The sequence below is a fragment of the Populus nigra genome, chromosome 3, assembly GCF_951802175.1.
Source record: "Populus nigra chromosome 3, ddPopNigr1.1, whole genome shotgun sequence".
NCBI lineage: Eukaryota > Viridiplantae > Streptophyta > Magnoliopsida > Malpighiales > Salicaceae > Populus > Populus nigra.
In genome coordinates this window covers 21,193,002-21,213,447 of record NC_084854.1, presented here as the reverse complement: position 1 = coordinate 21,213,447, position 20,446 = coordinate 21,193,002, and the positions used below count along the sequence as shown (strand labels likewise).

Below are 20,446 nucleotides of genomic sequence, written 5' to 3'. Positions count from 1 at the left end.
CTCCATGATTTCTGTTAGTTTTATTTGCTGTTGAATTTAGTTATGCGACTTTGTTTTATGCTTGGTTTTGCTTGAGAAATCATGTGCTTGTGCATAGGTAAAGATGGAAGTTTAGTGGATAATTTATTTAAATCCGTGTGTTTGAGGATATCAATCATTCACACTCTTAGCTACTCTTGGTTGCCCTTGTAGAAGTAACTGTATGATAGGGATGGATGGATGAAAAGTATGGATGTCATGCTTCATTTGGTTTTTGCGGGTAGATGATGACCTGAGGATTTGAACTTATTCTTCGCCATCTGGAAGAATTATGCTGATTGGTTTCTATCTCACTCCCTTTTCTCATCCTTCCTGACATGTATGTGTATGCTTGTGGATGGGGCCATGCGATGGACAAGAATAGGTTATTATGAACACATGATTTAACTTGGAATTCTTAAGCTGTTTTCCTTCACAGGGAAAAACTTCTGGGGGATAGAGAACTTGTCTGATGGACTGGCAAATTAACTGACTTGTTAAAGCTAGTTCTCAGAAGCTTTACTTTGAACTTTATAGTTTGTCTACAAGTCTGAAACCTGGTTTGGACGCTTTGCCATGTACCTTTACATCTAGTTTGATCGTACTAGTTGTTTTGGCCAGCTCTTGTTGAGAGGCAGTTTACTGGTGTATTGTTTGTCATGAATTGAGAAATATGTGGTGCCTATCTGATGCAATTCCCTATTTAGATTTGAAATGACTTCATCACTGAACTGATAATAAAAGAAACAAATTTTATTCAGGTTTAGTTTATGTTTTGCAAAGAAAAGCCAGTTCTCGGCAGTGATTATCCAGCTTCACTTTTGCTTAGGAAAGCTGGTTCCCAGCTGTGAATTTTGCTGTTTTTTCTGGTTTCGCATTTAGCTTTGTAGTTTCATCTTTTCTGCTCTGTTTTTGTCTCATGCTTTCCCATTGCATGGTATTTAGCTGTGAAAATTTGGGGGTGCTATGAGAGTCCTTTTCCTGCTGATAGATTATTTATTCCTTATATATATAGATAGATAGAAACAGATAGTTAGTTCTAATGAGCTTTGTAGAAAAAACTATAATATAATAGATATAGCAATAAATAACGGGGTCTAGAATTATTGCTTCATAGCTTGCATGCCAAAACCAAGTGCAGAAAACATCAAAGATTTTTCTCTCCACACAACACCCCAAACAGTGCATGGTTTTTCTCTCCACTTTCGCAACACGAATTTTCTGTGGAATTGAATTCCCTAACTAAACCTGTTGGTGAATATTTTCACATAAGTTGTGTGAAAACTGTTGGTGAATACAGTTGATATTAAAAATAAATTTCTGGTAGAAAAACATTTTTAAAAACAACTATTAGAATGCTCTCAAACACTCATACAGTCATAGACTTTTGGCTACACTCCTTGCATCTTTGAACCCATTTCATTGCTTTGGGCGCTCGGTTTCTATGCTGAACAGGGAAGAGTATCAATATCCAGGAATTCAAATTTTTCACCTCCGAAATAAAGTGTCTCCAAGCTCTCCTTCCAAAATCTTCAAGCACTCTATCATCTCCTTCTTCGCTCCCTCTTGTACTTCTCCTTTGGTCATCAGTATCCTTTTCCCGCTATCACATATCTGGACCATATTTCGCATGTATATCAGAGGAAAATTACACTCCGGGAGTAAAAGAACTATTTCTGGAAAAGAGTAAATTTTAGCTTACCTTTTTGTCAACAAAATCAGCCCAAAACCTTGCTTGTGAAAGATGATAAGTATCAGAGGGCAACAGATCGGGAAACTTAAGTTTCCAAACCTCGTCAATGTATTGAAGGATGACCAGAGATTCACAGATGGGTTTTCCATTGTGGATCAGAACAGGAACCATTTTATGAACTAGGTTCATCTGGAGAAGCATAGGGCTCTTATCAAGCATGTTCTCTTCCTTGTATTCATATTCAGTCCCTTTCTCTTCCAAGTCTATCCTCATCCCAAATGAACTTCCCAAGATATCAAGGAGGATAACTTCTTCAGCCATCTTCAAAGCTTGACCAACTAAGCTATCAGCTATTCTCTTATAGCTGGCTATGATGATAGTATGAGTTTGGATGAGATTAGTGCATCCATTTTTAGGGGAGGAATGTCTGTTGAACGAATGAGACCAGTGCATATAAATGTAGGGGAGGCATGACTGATGAAGTTCAGTATAGTCCATTCCTTCAGCATTTTTTTATTAAATGCTGAAAACACTGTCTTTCTTTATGGGAATTTATTATCCTTTGCCAACTGAAATTTCAAAGAAATTTGCATCGCTGACTGTCACTCAAGGACAAAAAAAGAATAATAACTCTTGTCAGTATAGAATGGAGTCTTCCTGTTAAATGCACGAACACTTGAAGACCAAGTTATGGTAATGCCATTAAGGTATAAATAGATAACATATTTTGCAGTTTTCAGTCCACTCTGTTGAATTTCATAAACACAAAGAGCGTGGTTCGACTGCCGGGATTGTTTGTTTTTGAGGTTGCATGAAGTTTTCACCTGCTGTGCAACATAGTTTTGGAAGTGAAAAACATCAAACATTTCCAAAACAAACACACGTAATGTGTCTTCTATGCCAACGGCAGTAGTTAGGCAATTACTTCTCAAATTACAATGAGATGAATGGCCTCTTTTTCCCATCCTTTGAGTTTGTCTCCCATGATTCTTAAATTGAACAGAAATGGTGAGCTTTGGCCAGAATTAATCAAAGTTGAAGAGGAGAAACAGGAACGAACAAGTCTCTGAGTCAAGTACACACACACACTCACACACACACACACACATATATATATATATGTTCGTCGAAATAGCTTGTAATTTTGAGCTTCTCTTAGGAAGCTAACCTTGCTACCAGAACTTATTGACAATATGGGAAAGCGAGATTTATGACATGAGCAAATGCAAGAAATTTTAACATGAAAACACTGCAACCATGTCAAGGCAGAATTAAAGAAAATATTCAAAATTCTCAGCAAATTGATTGGTTTCAAAGAAAAGGAAATGTGTCCTTAAAAGTTAAAACCACATGCTACAGATCAAACGCAGGAAAGAAAGTTATATGGGAAAGGCAAAGCTGCAGGTTCTTATGGACAACCCCGATTTCCTCATCCATAATTATTGTCAAACAACTTTGGGAAACTCACATAAACTTCCTGTAAGGCCTGCCTGCATCTTCATCTTGCATATTCTGTCACCAAAGTTATCAGAGCATCAGGGTGCAACTAAGTTAAACATGAACAGCATCATTCACAATCTAAGAATCAAGATGATCAAAATAAGATCACAAGCAAACAAAATGCAGCATAGATCTATTGAGTTCACTAGCCAAATAAAAATATGAAATCTGAAAACTCAAGTCTTGACTTCAAACACATGAAATCTGAAAACTTTACAGAGATATAAGAAGACAAAAAAGTGCAGGCAATGGACTTAATGTCTCGCTATGATTATGGAGAATATGCTCATGGAACAAAGGAAGCAAACAAACAAAAAAAAAATGAAAAGGACAAAGCTTAAATGGCAACACACAATAACATCCCTATTTCAAGAGGCCACACTTCTGATGCATTGCTAAAAAAATTTGAGCATGGAATTCATCACTATTTTGCCACCGAAAACAAAAACTTCTGAAAATTGGAACCTTAAAACAAAAGAATGGATGCCAAATTACTAGACATGGTATTGAACAAGGTCAGCAGCTCCAATACCAAGAATGGTGAAGTTCATTTTGTGCATGATTCAACCTTTTAAAATGAACTTAAAGATGACAAGATCTATTATTATAATCAATAGATATCATCTCCTATCTTTTCTGCTTCTTACATTTTAAATGACTAATCATTATTTCCACCAGCCATGTGATTTATCTTTAAGCCTAGAACATAGAGATCGAGGAGGGGAAGCTCTTATGCAATAAGGTTCTTTGTTGGTTGTCATATTGGTTGAGCATTCTTTTCTTTGTCCAACTGTACTTTTAAGGAAAAGATGTAAGAATAAATAAATAAATCTAATTTTTACTGAAAAGGAGGCTAATCAACAGTTAGAAGAGCCTGCCCTACCAAAACAAGACTGACTGTTGGCCAACAAACATGAGTTGTGAAGTTCACTCTACCAGTAATTGGAAAAGACAAGCAACAGAAAGGATGATATAGACAGACAAGGAGCCTTGTCCAGTGGTCAGTTTCCATTCCAATTGACAAAAGAAAACAAAGTTTTAAATCCTATAGTTTTTTAAATAATGCAAAACTTCACCTGACATACGTTTTCTTGGATCACATAAGAACATCATAAGCCAAACATGCATACTTCTTTGTTTCCCTTAATAATTTCCACTAGCAACCGAACCAATCATTAGAACCAAGAGCAAATGCCAATCAAGCTCAATTGAAAAGCATGAACTCTTTGTTTTCTCTTCCTCAATTCTGACCACGACCACAAGCAACCTGATCTGACCCCAATATTTGTTTTAAGAATTGAATTGAGGCAGCAGCAAGGCAATATTATCTAAGCATTGAATAGATTAACCTTCAATTAATTTCCAAATGAACCGAGGGCAAAGACTGTACATGGTAAAATATCTGAAACCATTATTTTCCATAGCTTTATACCAGTCCGTGCTTTCTATTTGGCAGACACGGTCTAGCTTTAAACTTAGAAAGCAAGAAAAAGATAACTTCCAGGTCTGATAAATTGGCAAAACTAGTCAGTTCTCCACTTAGTGAATTCTCAATTGAAAATGAGATTTTTTTTTTTTTTCATAAAGATATTTTCAGGAAATGAGTCCAATTTTTAACAACTGAACAGGCAGTTAGTTTTCCATTTGGCTTTATTTCCTATTGAGGGAAGAAATTCTCATATCTGTTGAAAGGAACCTTCTATTCCTACCCTAATAGGTTATGTGTTCCTATAAATCTTCTTTGTTTCTCCCCTTCTTGTCCTCTCTTTCCTCGTTTTCTTCCTCCTACTCCTTGTATATAATTTGTTTATCCTACGTCATGAATATTCAAAAACATCCAGATAATTCAACCTCAAAAACTCTTCCTCACAGAGAACATCCTCCCAAAAGCACAACCTTTTTCCACCCTTTAATTTATCAGAAGCTTTTCTGACAAAACATTTACAAACCAATCGATACCCCCTTCCATAATCCCAAAAATAATTATGCTGCTCCAAAAACCATTAGTAACAGCAGAACAAACCACTTACGAATCAAACAATTGATGTTCGAACATTTCCCTATACCTATCCATAATATAGTTTCTCCAAGCATGGTTGCCACAGACTACAAGAGATATGTAGCTGAGCTTGAAAGAACACTTTTAACTAGAATCAATCGACTACCTTCCAACAAATATTGCTTGTTCCATTACTGTTTTTGGGTTCTCATGGATTGACTCATACAGATATTTTATAAACGAACATCATTTCGATTATTAGAATGAGAACCCATCACGCTTAGTTACAAATCTTCATTCCCAAATCAAATTTCCAAATTAATCAACAAAACTTAGCACCACAAATAATCAACCAAGCAAAAGAAATCACATTTAAAAGCTAAACCCAAAAAAAAAAAACACTTAAATCACTCAAAAATACCAACTTCAAAACAAAACCCCAAAAACTCAATCTACAAATACTCAACCAGATCGAAACTAAATCAAGAAAAAACCCAAGACAAAAAAGAAAACCCACTTCAAAAATCACATAAGAATCAAGAAAAAGGAGGAAGGTTGATAGAAATTACGAATTCTTTGACGATGCCTTTGTAGACTAAGATAGGGACAGCAATTCCAAAGAGACCAATAAGAGCGAAGTTACGACGAGTCCAGCGAAAGTTTTGCTCGAGAGTCTCACGAGCTGAACCCCAGTCCTCGATAAACTTGTTCTTGTTTGCTTCCATTCCTCCTCCCATTTTTCCTGTGCTCTCTGATTTCTTCTACTCTCTTCCCTTTCCGGCTCAGCTAAAGTTGATCGTGTGGAAGGACTGAATGAAGTCTGTCTAGTTTTTGTTGTCTTTGGGGTAACGGGTGAGATGGGAAAGTGTTTGGGTTGGTGGACTGGGTTGTCTATTGAGAATTTTGTGTGAAAATAAGTGGGCTTCGTTGCTTTATTACAAGCCCAACTTAAATTGAGCTAATAATAAGAAATGGTGAGTTGATAAACGTTGTTGCCGGAAATCTTTTTTTAAAAGTAATTTACATGTAAAGTTTATTCATAACAAGTTAATTATTTTTTATATTTGATAATATTATAAAAAATATTTTTTAGTATTTAATTATACCATGAAAAATAAGTTAAGAAATAATTTATTATTGTTTTAATTTATTTTCTCAAAATTATTAAAAGAATAGAGATCAAGATTGACAAATAAAAAAATTATAGAATGATGAAATTAAAAATAAATTAATTTTATAAATTATTTTAAATAAAATAAATAGTAATTAAAAAAATATGAACCAAATTTGACAAAAAAATAAAAAAAAAATTAATTTCATAAATTATTTCAAATAAAACAAATAGCAATTAAAATAAAAATAATCAAATTTAATAGTTAAAAACCTCAATTAAGAAAATGATAAGAAATGAAATAATAATAAAAAATAAGAACTAAATATGATATAAAAATTAAATTAAATTAAATTTTAAATGATAAAATTGAGAGGAAAAAATTCAAAATAAAATATATAACAGTCAAAAGATTAAGAACCAAATTTAATATAATCAATAAATAACATTATGTTTTTTTTTAATTTTTCATAACTTTAAAAAGTGTATTTTGTCTATAACATAAGAATTATTTTTTTATAAAAATCAAGCTAAATTTTTTTTTTATTGTAAAGTTTTTTTTATTAACCAACTTTTTTAATGATAAATAAATATATAAAAATTTTAAAAATATTTTTCAAAAAACTACTTTTCTTAAAACAAAATAAACGGGGTTCAAGATTCGTATGATATTGGTTTCATATATTTATAAAGTTTTGTATACTTATAAAAATTTGTTTAATATTATAAAAATTTTTATTTTTTATTTTAAATATGTTTTATTGATTTTGATTAATTAAAGGGATAAACATACAATCAATTATCTACACCATTTAAAATCCAATAATAAATAATAAATAATTGAAAGAAGGTCAAAATTAACAATGAAAAGGTTCTCGAGCATTAAAAGGGTGTTTAGTTTTTAATAAATAAATCCATAACTCTTGATTAAAAATCATTATTATTGTTAAGTTGATATATTTTTTTTATTTCTCATCAACATCAACATAACTGTAAAAATCAATTTCAATTATTTGGATTCTAATATAAATTTACATTGTAAAATGATAGATCAAGTGATAAATTATTAGACGTGTCAATGCTACTTCAAAAGAATAATTGAATTTAATCATTTACATTACCTAAACTCCATTTAAAAGAATTGAAATAAGGCAAATTTGGAGAATGAAATGGGGCTTGAGTAATCTATATTGGAAGGATGCTTTGTTTTAATAAACAAGTCCATGAGAATTGATTAAAAACTCCATTATTCTTTAGCTGAGAGTTTTTTTTTTTCTCTCATCTATAACTATAACTTAACTGTAATATTAATTTTAAATATTCAAAATCTAATATAAATTTACAGAGGTTAGCAAAAAAACTGAATTGTGAAAAAAACTTGATTAAATAAATTATAATATTTTAACAAATTAACCGATTTAGTTTTATAAATCTGAAACTGAAAAACCGAACCGAGATTAATAAAAAATCAAACCAAAAAAACCGAGCCAAACCGAAATCAAACCTATTATAAATTAAAAAAACCCAAAAAAACAATATAATTTTTGTTTTTAATATAAAATAATCGAACCGAACCGAAACCAGTCCGTTTAAACCAGTTTTGATTTTTTTTTAATTTGATCTGGTTATTCTTTTAGATAAAAATCAAATCGAACTGAAAATGATTATCTCAATAAATTTATATAGAAAAACAAAAAATCGAATGAACAATTATTTGATGTGTAAATTTATTTTTAAAAAATACTTTTTTATGAACAAATACTTCAAGAGAACAAGAAAATTATATTTTTAATACTTGACGAGTAGCTGTGATCAATTTCAAAGCAAGATATAATTAGCCAAAAATGATATAAACTAAAAAATGATAAATGATAAGCCATTTAAATCTTTCTAATCTTGATATGTTAATCAGTCACACCAAACACGTCACTCAATTAAAATCCAACACATAAATATAAGGTTGTTCTAGGTTTTCAATTCTTAACAGCGCTAACCCACCCTCCCCCAAAAAAATAAAAGAAAAAAATAATCAATGGCGTCTAGGGTTTCTCTGAAGACAAAAGGCAAGAGCAGCAGCGGCAAGGGAGCAAAAGGCATGGAAGAGAAATCACCGTCACAGTATTTCAAAGAATGGAGCACATGGTCATTTAAAAAGGCCAAAGTTATCACTCACTATGGATTCATTCCTATGATTATTATCATTGGAATGAACTCTGAGCCTAAACCACAGATTCATCAGCTCCTTAGTCCTTTCTGATTCGAACCCAGATCGTAGTTTCTCTTGTTCTATTATGGGTCTGTGCTTATCTGTCGAATCTACATCTTTCTGAGCAATGGGGTTTGTTAGGTTTGACTGTTTTATGGGGGAGGTTTAAACGTATGGATTGATTAGTATAAATGTTAAAGTTGTGAACTTTGTCATGCTGGTTTATGGATGGTTTAATTATTAGTATGAATGTTAAAGTTCTGAGCTTTTGTTACTCAGTAATAATTGAGTGATTTAACGATTAATCATGGTTGCTATTTTATCCGTTATACTCTTTATTTTTGCTGGTTTATGTTCCTGATTTATTCTTTGTTTCTTGATGGATTGATTGATATGTGGAATGGATCACTATAGTTCTATAATGAGCTTAGTTGCGGAACAGGAAATGAAATGCATTCTGGGTACAGCTGAGAGTAGAGGTTCTTTTTTTTTTTTGTGTGGGTGTGTAGGTGGGGGGGGGGGGTGCAAACTGATAGATTTTATTTTTTAAATTATAGGAAATTTAATAGTTCGACCGATAGTAAGCTTAATTATTACCTGGCAACAAAAAAATCCCAAAGTTTTATGTTTTAAGTTAGTCAGCATTCATTAGATATCTGGGAAAGAGAGTAAGTAATCAAGACGAAATTCATGATTGCATGGGTGTTTTTTCTTCCTTTCATATTTTGTGATTTTTCGATTGCTGTCCTGTCAAGTAGGAAATTCATAATTATAATAGAAAATTCTTTTGGGGAATTTATGATTTGTGGTGTTGATAGCTGATAAAGTCCCCCCCCCCACCCCTACCAAGCAGAGCTGCTTAGTTTTGGCGAGAGTATTTCAAACATTTGACAATTGTGTGCTATTATCTCCTTCAGTGATGAATTTATTGATCCTGTATGGACTATGGAAGGATTTACATATATATTACTTCTTTAACCCGAACCCCACTTAGCAACAGTAGGATAATCAAAGGCTGTTTGTTTTACAGATGCATATATTTATCCATGTGGAGAATCAACTCTTATGCATTAGGGATTTTCCTCTGCATTGTTGTTTTACCTTTTTTTCCAAGTTGAACATATTGTTACGTGGCAAGAGGTATATCTTATTGTAGAGTGGAAAGTGCATGTTTGTTTTAGCTGTGTATTTCTATTTGGCTGCTGTTGTCTTGAGGAATAGGAATACCGTTAACTTTTTAGGGCTGACCAGCATCTGGTATGATTACTGTGGATCTCTATCTTGAATCTCATTCATGCTATTAGATAACATCAATGGTTTTTCTTCTTTGTTGCGTGTGTAGTTATCAGCTTTCAGAATTAGTATTAGTATCTACAGTAGCTGTTCTTCTCAGACACTGGGTATCGCCATAAATGTTATTTTGATGATATATTTAAAATATTTTAAAGCCTTTTAAAAGGACATTTCCTTTCCCAATGATCATCTGTTTAATTTCTCCATGCTGATTTTGTTGATGATTGCTTTTATGGCCATGGAACGAACTTTGTGTATCCCACAATGTTTGCACATGGAGGTAGTGAAAGCGAAATCGAGTCATTCATCAGGCATGATGATTTTTGCAGTTATGAATTAAAGAGGAAAGAAAACTCAATGAATTGAATTACTTAGATTAAATTCTGTAAATTTCTGTTTCCTTTACCTTTCTCTGGCCGGGAACATTTTAGGCAGATGTATATCCAATATTGCGCGTGCTTTTGACTTGGTTTCTAGGAAACCTGAACAGATTTGTACAAATTGCATGCATGCAGAGGAGAGCTTAAAGTTGCAGAGAGAGTACAGAATTGATCAGATCTGACCTATTTGAATGTTAGCTTTCAATTGGGTCCAACTGTGGTTTTACTTCTCCGCTGAATACCTTTGATTATTGTTCATAGAGAATTTGAATTCGGTTTTTTGAGGTCATTAACGTTTGACCATTCGACAATGGAGGGCAATTAGGAACAAGAAGTTGAAAACAATCCCGCTCTCTAGAATCATCCCATCGGGTCTTGCTTCAATCTGCTTCTTTTTCACAGATTGCTTTCAGGATGGTTGTTTTGGTTAACTCGGTGTCGAGGGAAATTGTGCTAGTTACCAGTTTCTACCGTGCATGATGCATTTAGAATAATTGTCTATATATATATATATATAAACTTAGGGTTTCATTGTGCATATATTTTCGGTGCATCGGGGATTAGAACAATGTAATAATGATTTTATCTTTACAAACTAAATCATTAGACCGGTTATTAGAGGTTTTTTTTTCTTTTTTAAGATCTATTAGTTATTATTGAATCAGAACTTGAGATTTGTTTATATTTTTAAAGTATAGTAATTTAATTACCTTTAAAAACTGAAATTTATATAACTGATGTTTAGGGGTGTTTTTGAATTTTTATTTTTTTACAGTAAAATGATTATATTGTCTATAAAAACAAAATTTCTTTAACTAATATTCAAGGGGTTTTTTGTATTTTTATTCTAGTTTTTTTTAGTTATAATCAAATTGGTTGATGGGTAATTTGGTTTTTAACAAATATATTAAAACATAAAAATAGTTAGCTTGTGCATTGCACGAGACAGCGTGTTCACCGCTCTATTGTATTTAGGCAACATTTGTGACGGATTTTGGAAGCTAAAGATAACCTTTTTTAACTTCGTAGAAATAATCTCAGTGGCCCCTGTCTCCTTAAATGGCATTTGTAGCTTACTGATTTCTAGTTTGTTGTTGATTAATTTTTTTTTTCTCGATTTCTATACTTCACCTTTCAAATTTTCAAAGCAACAATTTAATGTTTGTTTAAATTTGGTATCTATTTTTTTATCACTATTTATTTTATTTGAAATAATTTATAAAATTAGATTTTTATTTCAATTTCACCTTTTAATTTGTTTTATCTGTCAAATTTAGTCTTTATTTTTTTTATTCAAAATAATTTGTTTTTCGACTTCATTCTTCTTTAGTTTTTTTTTCTATCAGATTTAATCTTTATTCTTTTGATTGCTATTTTTTACTTTGACAAATTTATTAAATTGATAGTTTTTTATCCGATTTTATCCTTCAATATTAAATTAGCGGGGAATTGAGCTTCTTGATTAAGCTCGATTCTAGAATTTTATGGGTTGCAGGTTTGAGAGATTAACCCAAGTTTAAAAGATCTGTTCTAGTTTGCTTATTTTTTTTTAAGTTCATATTTTCTTAGTTTCAACATTTAACATTTATTCATTTGGATATTGAACTCTATTATTTCTTTTATTTGCTTTTTATATGATGTTGTACTAATTTTAAAAATGACCTGAATTATCTTAGATATTTATATTTGTTGTTCTTGGTCAAATTTAGCTTTTTTTAAGAGATTTTTTTAATTTAATTAAATTAATTGATTAAATATAAGCATGAAATGCTCACTTTATGATATTTTATTTGGTTTGATTTTTGAGTCGCTGCTTTGACATCGCATATGATCTCCTTTTGTGTTGGCATGCAACATTAACAAGGAAAAAAATCAACATAAAAAATATATAGGCGTTTCTATTAGTAGATTTTAAAAAAAAATATTTGGAGATTAACTCGATGTGACCCAATCAACTTAATGATTCCAAAAGCAACCACAAAACGTCTAGTAAAAATATAGTTTGACTCAAAACAAATATTCAATATGATATTTTTTTATATAAATATTAAAATGGCAACATATTTGATCGATTCGGGCTAACCCATGTTAACTTGTCAATCTGCATACCGGATCATGAGACTATGACAACCTAATAAAAATCAAATCAAAACAAATAATAAAGTCTAATTTTCAATAAACTTAATGTTGAATGATGAAATTAAAAATAAATAAATAAATACATAATCAAAAAAATTACTCAGGTTAACCCGAGTTAATTTATCAAACTCACATGTCGGATCTTAAGTCCAAGATAACAAAAAAAAATGAATTAAAATAAATTATGAAATTCAATTCTTAATTAACTAAGTTTTGAAAAACAACACTAAAAAAAACCGAGTAGAAAAGAACATTAAAAACCGACTCTAGAAACCTCTTAAAAGGCCACAAACACTTTATTAATAAGTAGATTCCATATAAAAACAACCTATACAAATTACTCTAATCCAAAAAATAAAAATAAAACACTATTAATAGTGTTTTGTTAATTAATGTTAATAGTTCAAAATAAAAAAGAAGATTGATTTATTAAATAATACTTGCATGTTACGCTGGCACAAAGCACATTGATGAGTTGTGGCCAGCAAGCCCTCCCTTAGATAACCTAGACCAATTTGTTAAATTATCATGTTAAGAAATAAGTTGTGTTCATGCCATTTATGTAGTGGCTTGTCTGTTTTCTATTTTTAATTCAATCTATTACACAGAAATCTATCCATGTTAGAATACCTTCTTTATCTCTTAGGAAAAAAAAAAAAACAAACTAATAATTTATGCAATTAACTTTAGTCCTTAGACTGTCAAGAAACAAGCAATCTAGTCCATCTTGTTTCAAAAAGCATTAATTAGCCTATTTGTTTAAGTTTGATCAATGATATGTTATAACCTTATTGGTTTGATGCCATTTGTTTGCCTCTCTTTTTTTTATTATTATTATCTTTTATTTTTTTAGTTTACTTGTATCATAGTTATATTTGTCATTTTTCTCAACAGGTAAAAATTTAAAAAAAGAAATATTTTAAAAATAACAACTACTAAATATATGACACCTTAACACAAAAAACTCATAAAAAAAATAATAAGTTGTACACATGGATGGTGAAATAACAAAGACTCATTTGTTGGGGAAGCAGGTTCCGTAAAATTAGTCGAAGTATGCGGAAACTAACTTGAATATCTATATTAATAATAATAAAAAAAACTTACCAGGGAAGATACCAAAATTCCAAGCAGACCAATTTTTTTTTGAAAAGGGACTAAACTGTTTATTTTTTAAAATACAAGGACTCATTTAAGTTATTAAAAATAAAACTATAACAGTAAGAGTCATAAATAAATGGAACTAAAAATGGTAATTTATATTTCTATGGGCTCTTCTTTTTATCATCCTTAAAAACATGACCTTTTTATAGACTGGAAATATTAAAAAAGACTACTGAGGAAGAAGGAGACAACAAAACCCAGAGAGTCGGTAACCTGCGAAAACATTAAAAAAAAAAGATTTTTCTCACTTCTCCTGCACATTCTTCACCCTACGATCCAGTCCATTCTCATGCAAACCAACGGCTCCGATCACATCATCTTTACCAACTGTGTATGTTTGATTCTTTCTCTGTTTCTCTTCCAAGCTGTGATTTTTTCTTGCTGTGTTTTGGATCTTCTGCTTTGTCAATCAGATCAGGTCCTGTTGCCTTAATGCTTGTTTGGTTACTGAGAAAGAGAAAAGTTTGGAATTCGAGCTGGTTTGTGATCATGGGGTTTCATTGTTGGAAGTTTTATGTTTCTGTTGTGTTGGTTTTCAGGAAAGTGTGATTTGTCAGTGTCGATGTTTTTTTATGCTAAAAATGGTTGTTTTCAATATTTCTTGCTTGCTCTTAGATCCTACTAATATAGTCAAATATCTTAATTTACGCTTACTGTCTGGTTGAGTAGTTACATAGGGGAGGAGGGTTTTAAATTTTGTTTAGTTTTGGGCAACATGCAACATTGAGTTAAACTACTGGAAAAATCTTGTGGTTGTGTCATGTGTGTGTATTTTTGTTTCAATATTTGTTGTGGTCCAGAGTCTTAAGACTAGATTGATATTATTGAGTTTCTTTCATTTGTGCAGGTTACAGGAGGATTTTCTTTTTTTTTTCATGTTTTAAAGAGCATATATAGGTAGGTTGGTAATCCATGTTGATTTTACTTATTCTGATTTGTCATTAGAGGATTTTTCATTTTTTATTCATGCTGCTTAGGCACGTTTTAATTTTTGCCCTACCTATTTAAGTGATGCATGGATGCTCTGATGAAAACTTAACGTGTTAATGGTGAGCAACTGGGGTGATAAATTAGTGAGCTATACTCTTTTAGGTTACTTGATCTATGTCTATAATTATAGATGAGCTTAATTATTTTGCCTTCTGCTTGCTTCTACTTGTTTTTTGGGCGGGGTTGGTCTGTTACAGAAGAAGAATATGGTTTCTTTACCTAAACTACTTATGCATGTGTGAAGAAGCAAATGATACATGTTAATCCCACATCATTTTATAATTATACTGGTACATTACCCTATTGTGGTTCGATCTGAACCATGATCATTATCAAAATGTTGATATAGATCTTGTTCTTTGTCATGTTTGAAAGGGTTTTGAAAGCCCTTTTGCATTATTTTTATGCTGTTTCTTTAGAATTGTTTTTACAAGGATGTTTAATCCTCCTTTTATTGACATTTTCCTTCTATTTGAATAAATGTAAGAAGATCATTTCTTCATTGTTGGTGAAATTTATGATCTAGTTTTATGACTGTCTGTTAGGTGGTTAAGACATATTCAGATGCAGTCCCATCCTGAAGAAACTATCCGTATGGTAAAAAAGGAAGCAGATTGTTGCACTGATTCCTGTCACACAGGTCATTTGCAGAGCACTCTTCAGGAACCCATAGAAGTTTCTTCCTCAAACGAGGATAACTCTCATGATACAGGGGATATCGATGACCCATCAATTGAAGATTCCTCTAAACAGTTGGTCCTTTATGACCCTGTGACTAATGGTGCTGGTCAAATTGAACCTGTTCCTCAACCTATTCAGTTCCAGCGTCCATTTAGAAGATATTCAGACCCAAATGTGCCTTCTAGAGTCTTGCCATCTGTAGGAACTTTTACTGTACAATGTGCCAAATGTTTTAAGTGGAGACTCATCCCAACGAAGAAGAAATATGAAGAATTACGTGAACATATTCTAGAAGAGCCTTTTTTCTGTGAAACTGCTCGTGGGTGGCGACCTGATATATCATGTGATGATCCAACAGACATCACTCAAGATGGGAGTAGGCTGTGGGCTATTGACAAGCCTAACATAGCTCAACCCCCTCCTGGCTGGCAAAGGTTGCTGCGAATCAGGGGCGAAGGAAGTAGCAAATTTGCAGATGTGTACGTGTCCCAACCTATTTGTTTAACTCTCTTTTATTGAGCTTGACATAATAGTTTGTTCACTTATGTAATCTAATTTCACACATATTTTCCGTTTTATGGAAACTTAAGCAAGAACCTTTAAAACCTTCCATGTTTTCTAAGAGCACAAGCAACTCCTCTTCAACTGTATTTGAGTTCTTCTAATGGTTAAAGTCTTAATTGATGATGACAACTAAGTTTGTAATGTCATTTGGCTACTCTTGTATGGCAACACCCCCCCCCCCCCTCCTGTCTTCTATCAGATGTAATGTAGTTTTACTCCCTTTGCATTGTCCTCTTTTTCCCATTTTTGAATATGTACATGTCTGCATCAAGATCTCTAGCAGTCCCAATCTGGAAAATCGTGGTTGCTACCATCATGGTTTCTTCAGTAAATACCTTGTGATTTCCCTTTCCAATTTTTCAGGTACTATCAATCACCATCAGGCAAGAGACTTCGCTCAATGGTGGAAGTCCAAAAGTAAGTTCACTCCTCTTACTTGAACATTCCTATATTGCCTAGCCCATGCCCCTTGTCTATCACATTTTAACTAATCTCTACATGTATGTAATGCTAGATAATCTTGTGGGCGATCCTTGTTTTAGGTGTTAAATCCCTTGATTTTGCAGGTACTTAATTGAACATCCAGAGTATATGACATTTGGTGTAACTCTCTCACAGTTTTCATTTCAAATCCCAAAGCCTCTGCAGGAAAACTATGTGAGAAAAAGGCGTCCAAGTTTATCAGCTTCATGTGATGATACTAGACATCTTCAACCCGGTGAAGGTATGTAGAAAAAGCCTTTGCTTTACTTGCTAATATGCTGTGAAAAGAATATTTGGTGAACTGGATTAGCTTTCTATTTCAACGATTCAAACTTCCATCAATTTTAACTTTTGACTCATAGCCACAGATCTGAAGGAATGCAGTTCTGTATTCAGACTTGAGTAACTTTGGTCTTCACAGCTTCACACGTGCATGGCCAAAGCATCCAAGGCAATTCAAATGAAATTTGCATTTTCCCTCTAGTTCTCTATAAATTTCTGCACGTTTGCTGTAGGATTTCAAAAGTTGCATATTTGGAAATTTCTCATTTTACTGTGTTGGTCAGGATATTTTAATTGATTTTTCTGTGTAAAGTTTTTGCCAGTTCTAACATGAAACAGATATCCAGTTATTTAAATTTTGTGAGGGCCAGACCATACAGATACCTGTGTGCTTTTGCATTCCAAAGAATGCTCGACTGCCATTCTTTTCTTACTTTTCTAATGGATTCTAGAATCTGGGTCAAATAATTGCAAGGTTGATTACATCGTAGTTTGAGTTTTACTTTGCTTGTGAGGTGAAAACTGGAACTCATCCGTTCAATATCTGTACAATATGTGGCTTCATTACAACAAGGGAATGCACTCTTGCCTCTTCATGTGAGCAGGAGTGTATTTTGTGGTCAGGCCATGAACTCCCTCAACCCTATTCAGGTTTGATTGTTCTGCATTTAGATCATCTGGTTTTTGTGTGGTTCTGGAATATGAGAACTGCCTCAAGTGGATTGTTGATTGGGTGAGATAAACCAATCCAGCCTATGTTAATAACACTGTAGAGAAACTCTTACAAACTAATTTAGTTTCTTCTACTAGTTTCTGAAGGTAGAATCCATACCACAAATTAATAAACACTTAGTGTTTTCTATGTGATGTCCCATGTCCATGGTTTTAGACAACCTGAAATGAATTCTTCAAGGGTTGGGTTGGTTACAACTTAAACTTCTGATTGATTAATGGGTGGCCCTGGGAAGAAATATTTGAGAACCTGTCGCCCAACTGGATTAATCTTTTGGCCACAATGCTGACTCAACCTGCTTGGGATTTTGTTTTGAATTAAAGATAGCATTACTGATGTGAAAGCCTACTACTGACAGTATCCTTGCTTTACATGGTCTGGTCCAGGTGATTTTACAGAACTCCAGCTTGGCAAGCCTGCGCTCTTATCTCCACCCTCGTCGATTCAGTACTCTGCTTCTCCTTCTTTTGATCGACCAGTAAAGAAGAAAGCCGGGACACAATCAAAACAGAATTACAGGACTGCCAATCCAGTATGTAATCAGGATGATGCGAAAGTTGAACAGCTTGATCAATCTAGAAACAGTGGTTCCGATTTGTGAGGCTTGTTCCATATCCTTTTTGATGACCGGATTTTACCGTTCGTGTTTTGCTGTCATGTTTTGTCTTGCAATACTTTTTATGTTTTTCGACCACAGGGTTCTGATGAACCAACACAAACAAGGCAGTAAAATGGGTCCGGGAGGATGCATTGTTGTTTTACTTTGTGCATATTAGAGGATTTCTGGGTTTCTTTCACCCTTAGAAATTAGAATCATATATTCTTGACTGTTCATGGAGTTTTTAATTTGACTGGGTATTGTTTGCATCTCCATTTCTATCTTGCAGGCATGTTTATTATTCTATTATAACAAGCTCTAAATCATGTGGCAAAAAACACGGTGCTTCCTCTTCCATTTCACCGTGGACTCACTGTGTGATATATATATATATATATATATATATATATATATATATATATATATATATATATATATATATATATATAAAGTCATCAAACTTTTGTAAATGCCAATTGCTTCAAATTTATTAAGGAAAGGAAAAATGGACTAGAGTGAAAAAAAGGCAAAGAAAAGAAAATAGATGGTATGAATTGAGTCAAAAAGTTTACTTTTATCATGATTTTTAAATTATAAACTTTAAATCTTTTAATATTTAGAAAGTTCAATTTTAGTCTAAAACTTTAATTTTTTTATTTTTCAGTCTTTAATTTGAGAGAGAAGAGAGAGAGAATGATTGAATTATGGTGAAAGAGATAAAATTTTGATTGATATTAATTCTAGTTATGAAAAATATTGATTTTGATGATGATAATAAGTTTCATTCATTTAAGAAAGTTTAACTGAAACAGTAAATTCAAGTTTATTCAAGTTTAAAAAGTATTTTGTTTAAGTTGGTTTTTGAGTTTTTGGGTTGGTTTTAAGGTTATTTGAAGCCATGTATATGTTTATCAAGGTGTATATAATATTTTTTATATATTTTAGTTCAAATCAAGTTGAAAATCATATTTTTGGGCAGAACAAAATCTAAGGCCTAATTTTCCATCGACAATAAGGTTGCTGGAAACTGGATTAGCAGACAACATGTTGTTTATTTTTAATATTAAAATAAATAAATAAAGAGAGTGGATGACATATCATGTGTCATTTGATGTTGGAAAAAAACAAAAGCCTAATATGTGGACTGTATCTTTTTTCATAGGCCAAACACATGTTGGTTTACGGGTTATTTTTTACTTAGGCCCCGTTTGTTTGCAGGAAAGTAGTTTCTTTTTGGAAAGTGAATTCCGGGGAAAGTGAATTCCAGGAAAGTATTTTCCGATGTTTGGTAGTGTAATGGAAAATGAGCTGGAAAACACTTTCCAGTGTTTGGTTATATTATGGAAAATGAGCTGGAAAATAACTTATTAATGTTTTATTTTTTCAAGTTTATTAAAATAATGAGGAACAAATCTTACAAATTAAAAAGTTGAATGAGAATGAAATTGAAAAAAAAATATAATTTCATAAATTATCTCAAATAAAATAAATAATAATCAAAATAATAGAGATTAAATCTAAAAAATTAAAAAAAATGAAAGGTGAAGAAATTAAAATAATAATAATTAACATTTCATAAATTATTTCAAATAAAATAAGTAAAAATCAAAAGAATGAGGACCAAATGTGATAGATAAAAAATTTCAATAAAAAAATGATAAGGAAAAAGCAAATAGCAATTATAAAAATAAGGACCAAAATTAATATAAAAATTAAATTTTAAGAGATGAAATTAAAAAATAAATATTCAAAACAAATTATATATAGCAATCAAAAGTTTGAGGATCAAATTTGATAAAATCAGCAAATAATGACATTTCTAAATTTTTCACAACTTCCGGAAAGTGTTTTCCGCCCAAATTTTTCAGGAAAACACTTTCCTGAAAACCAAGCCAAATTTTCCTTTGACTGGAAAGTGTTTTCCGTTGACCAACTTTTCCAATGGCAAACAAACACATAAAAGTTTGGAAAGTGGTTTCCCGGAAACCACTTTCCGGAAAACAAACACAGCCAAAAGGGAAAACACTTTCCTATAAACCAAACCAAATTTTTCTTTGACTGGAAAGTGTTTTTCGTTGACCGAAAAGTGTTTCCGTTGACCGGAAAGTGTTTTCCGTTGACCAACTTTTCTAATGGCAAACAAACACAGGAAAGTTTGGAAAGTAGTTTCCCGGAAAATGAATTCCGGGAAACAAACATGGCCTTAATGTATTTTCAACCTCTTTAACTAAAAAATAATATTATTTCATCCCTTATTTTTTAAGGGTCTCTTGTATATAACTTGAAAAAAAAACCACTCTTTTTATTATCGAACTTTTAAAATAATAATGTTGTTTTTTATTTCAGTCTCACGCCATCCCTGTTTCTTTTTATTTTGAAAAAAGAATTTGTTGTTTGATATATAAAAAAAAAGTCTCAAGCATCTAGTTGATGTATAATTCAATATGTTGTTATTTTAATATTTTTATAAAACAAAAAAATTGTTCAATATGTCAAATTTTGAATTCATATTAAAAAAATTCTTTTATAGAACACATTAACGATGCTTGGGTTTTTTTTTTCATTCAAAAAAGGTTAATATGACCCGTTTTTTTTTGTGTATTTTTTTATTG

The 20,446-nt window shown here is 31.9% G+C and overlaps 3 protein-coding genes and 1 pseudogene across 5 annotated transcripts; 2 read left to right on the top strand and 2 right to left on the bottom strand.

The window, feature by feature from the left end:
- Window positions 1-1,098: 1,098 nt before the first annotated feature.
- Window positions 1,099-2,840, bottom strand: LOC133689969 (probable glutathione S-transferase; annotated as a pseudogene).
- Window positions 2,841-2,982: 142 nt separating this feature from the next.
- Window positions 2,983-6,089, bottom strand: LOC133689970 (uncharacterized). The gene is made up of 2 exons (XM_062110090.1): window positions 5,780-6,089; window positions 2,983-3,223 (listed from the first exon to the last, which is right to left on the bottom strand). Exons 1-2 carry the CDS (start codon window positions 5,945-5,947, stop codon window positions 3,176-3,178), a joined length of 216 nt encoding a protein of 71 aa, XP_061966074.1. The 5' UTR covers window positions 5,948-6,089; the 3' UTR covers window positions 2,983-3,175.
- Window positions 6,090-8,276: 2,187 nt separating this feature from the next.
- LOC133688697 (mitochondrial import receptor subunit TOM7-1-like) lies at window positions 8,277-8,832 on the top strand. Its single transcript, XM_062108272.1, has one exon. It carries the CDS (start codon window positions 8,354-8,356, stop codon window positions 8,576-8,578), a length of 225 nt encoding a protein of 74 aa, XP_061964256.1. The 5' UTR covers window positions 8,277-8,353; the 3' UTR covers window positions 8,579-8,832.
- A 4,814-nt stretch (window positions 8,833-13,646) lies between these two features.
- LOC133689887 (methyl-CpG-binding domain-containing protein 2-like) lies at window positions 13,647-18,109 on the top strand. 3 transcript variants are annotated; one of them, XM_062109982.1, is made up of 6 exons: window positions 13,647-13,834; window positions 14,351-14,400; window positions 15,039-15,653; window positions 16,102-16,155; window positions 16,305-16,462; window positions 17,623-18,109. In XM_062109982.1, exons 1-6 carry the CDS (start codon window positions 13,793-13,795, stop codon window positions 17,835-17,837), a joined length of 1,134 nt encoding a protein of 377 aa, XP_061965966.1. In that variant the 5' UTR covers window positions 13,647-13,792; the 3' UTR covers window positions 17,838-18,109. The 3 variants fall into 3 exon arrangements, with proteins under 3 accessions (XP_061965966.1, XP_061965967.1, XP_061965968.1); XM_062109984.1 differs by lacking the exon at window positions 13,647-13,834 and adding an exon at window positions 13,857-13,982; XM_062109983.1 differs by lacking the exon at window positions 14,351-14,400 and having other exon boundaries at window positions 13,650-13,834.
- The last annotated feature ends 2,337 nt before the right edge of the window (window positions 18,110-20,446 follow it).

Excerpts from the sequence above, each read along its gene's own strand:
- LOC133688697 (XM_062108272.1), top strand. The coding sequence starts at position 8,354 with ATGGCGTCTAGGGTTTCTCTGAAGACAAAAGGCAAGAGCAGCAGCGGC.
- LOC133689970 (XM_062110090.1), bottom strand. The coding sequence starts at position 5,947 with ATGGGAGGAGGAATGGAAGCAAACAAGAACAAGTTTATCGAGGACTGG. Across the intron at positions 3,224-5,779 it reads AAGGCATCGTCAAAGAATTC|AATATGCAAGATGAAGATGC; the intron begins GTAATTTCTATC and ends CTTTGGTGACAG.
- LOC133689887 (XM_062109982.1), top strand. The coding sequence starts at position 13,793 with ATGCAAACCAACGGCTCCGATCACATCATCTTTACCAACTGT. Across the intron at positions 13,835-14,350 it reads ACATCATCTTTACCAACTGT|GTTACAGGAGGATTTTCTTT; the intron begins GTATGTTTGATT and ends TCATTTGTGCAG. Across the intron at positions 16,463-17,622 it reads ACATCTTCAACCCGGTGAAG|GTGATTTTACAGAACTCCAG; the intron begins GTATGTAGAAAA and ends GGTCTGGTCCAG.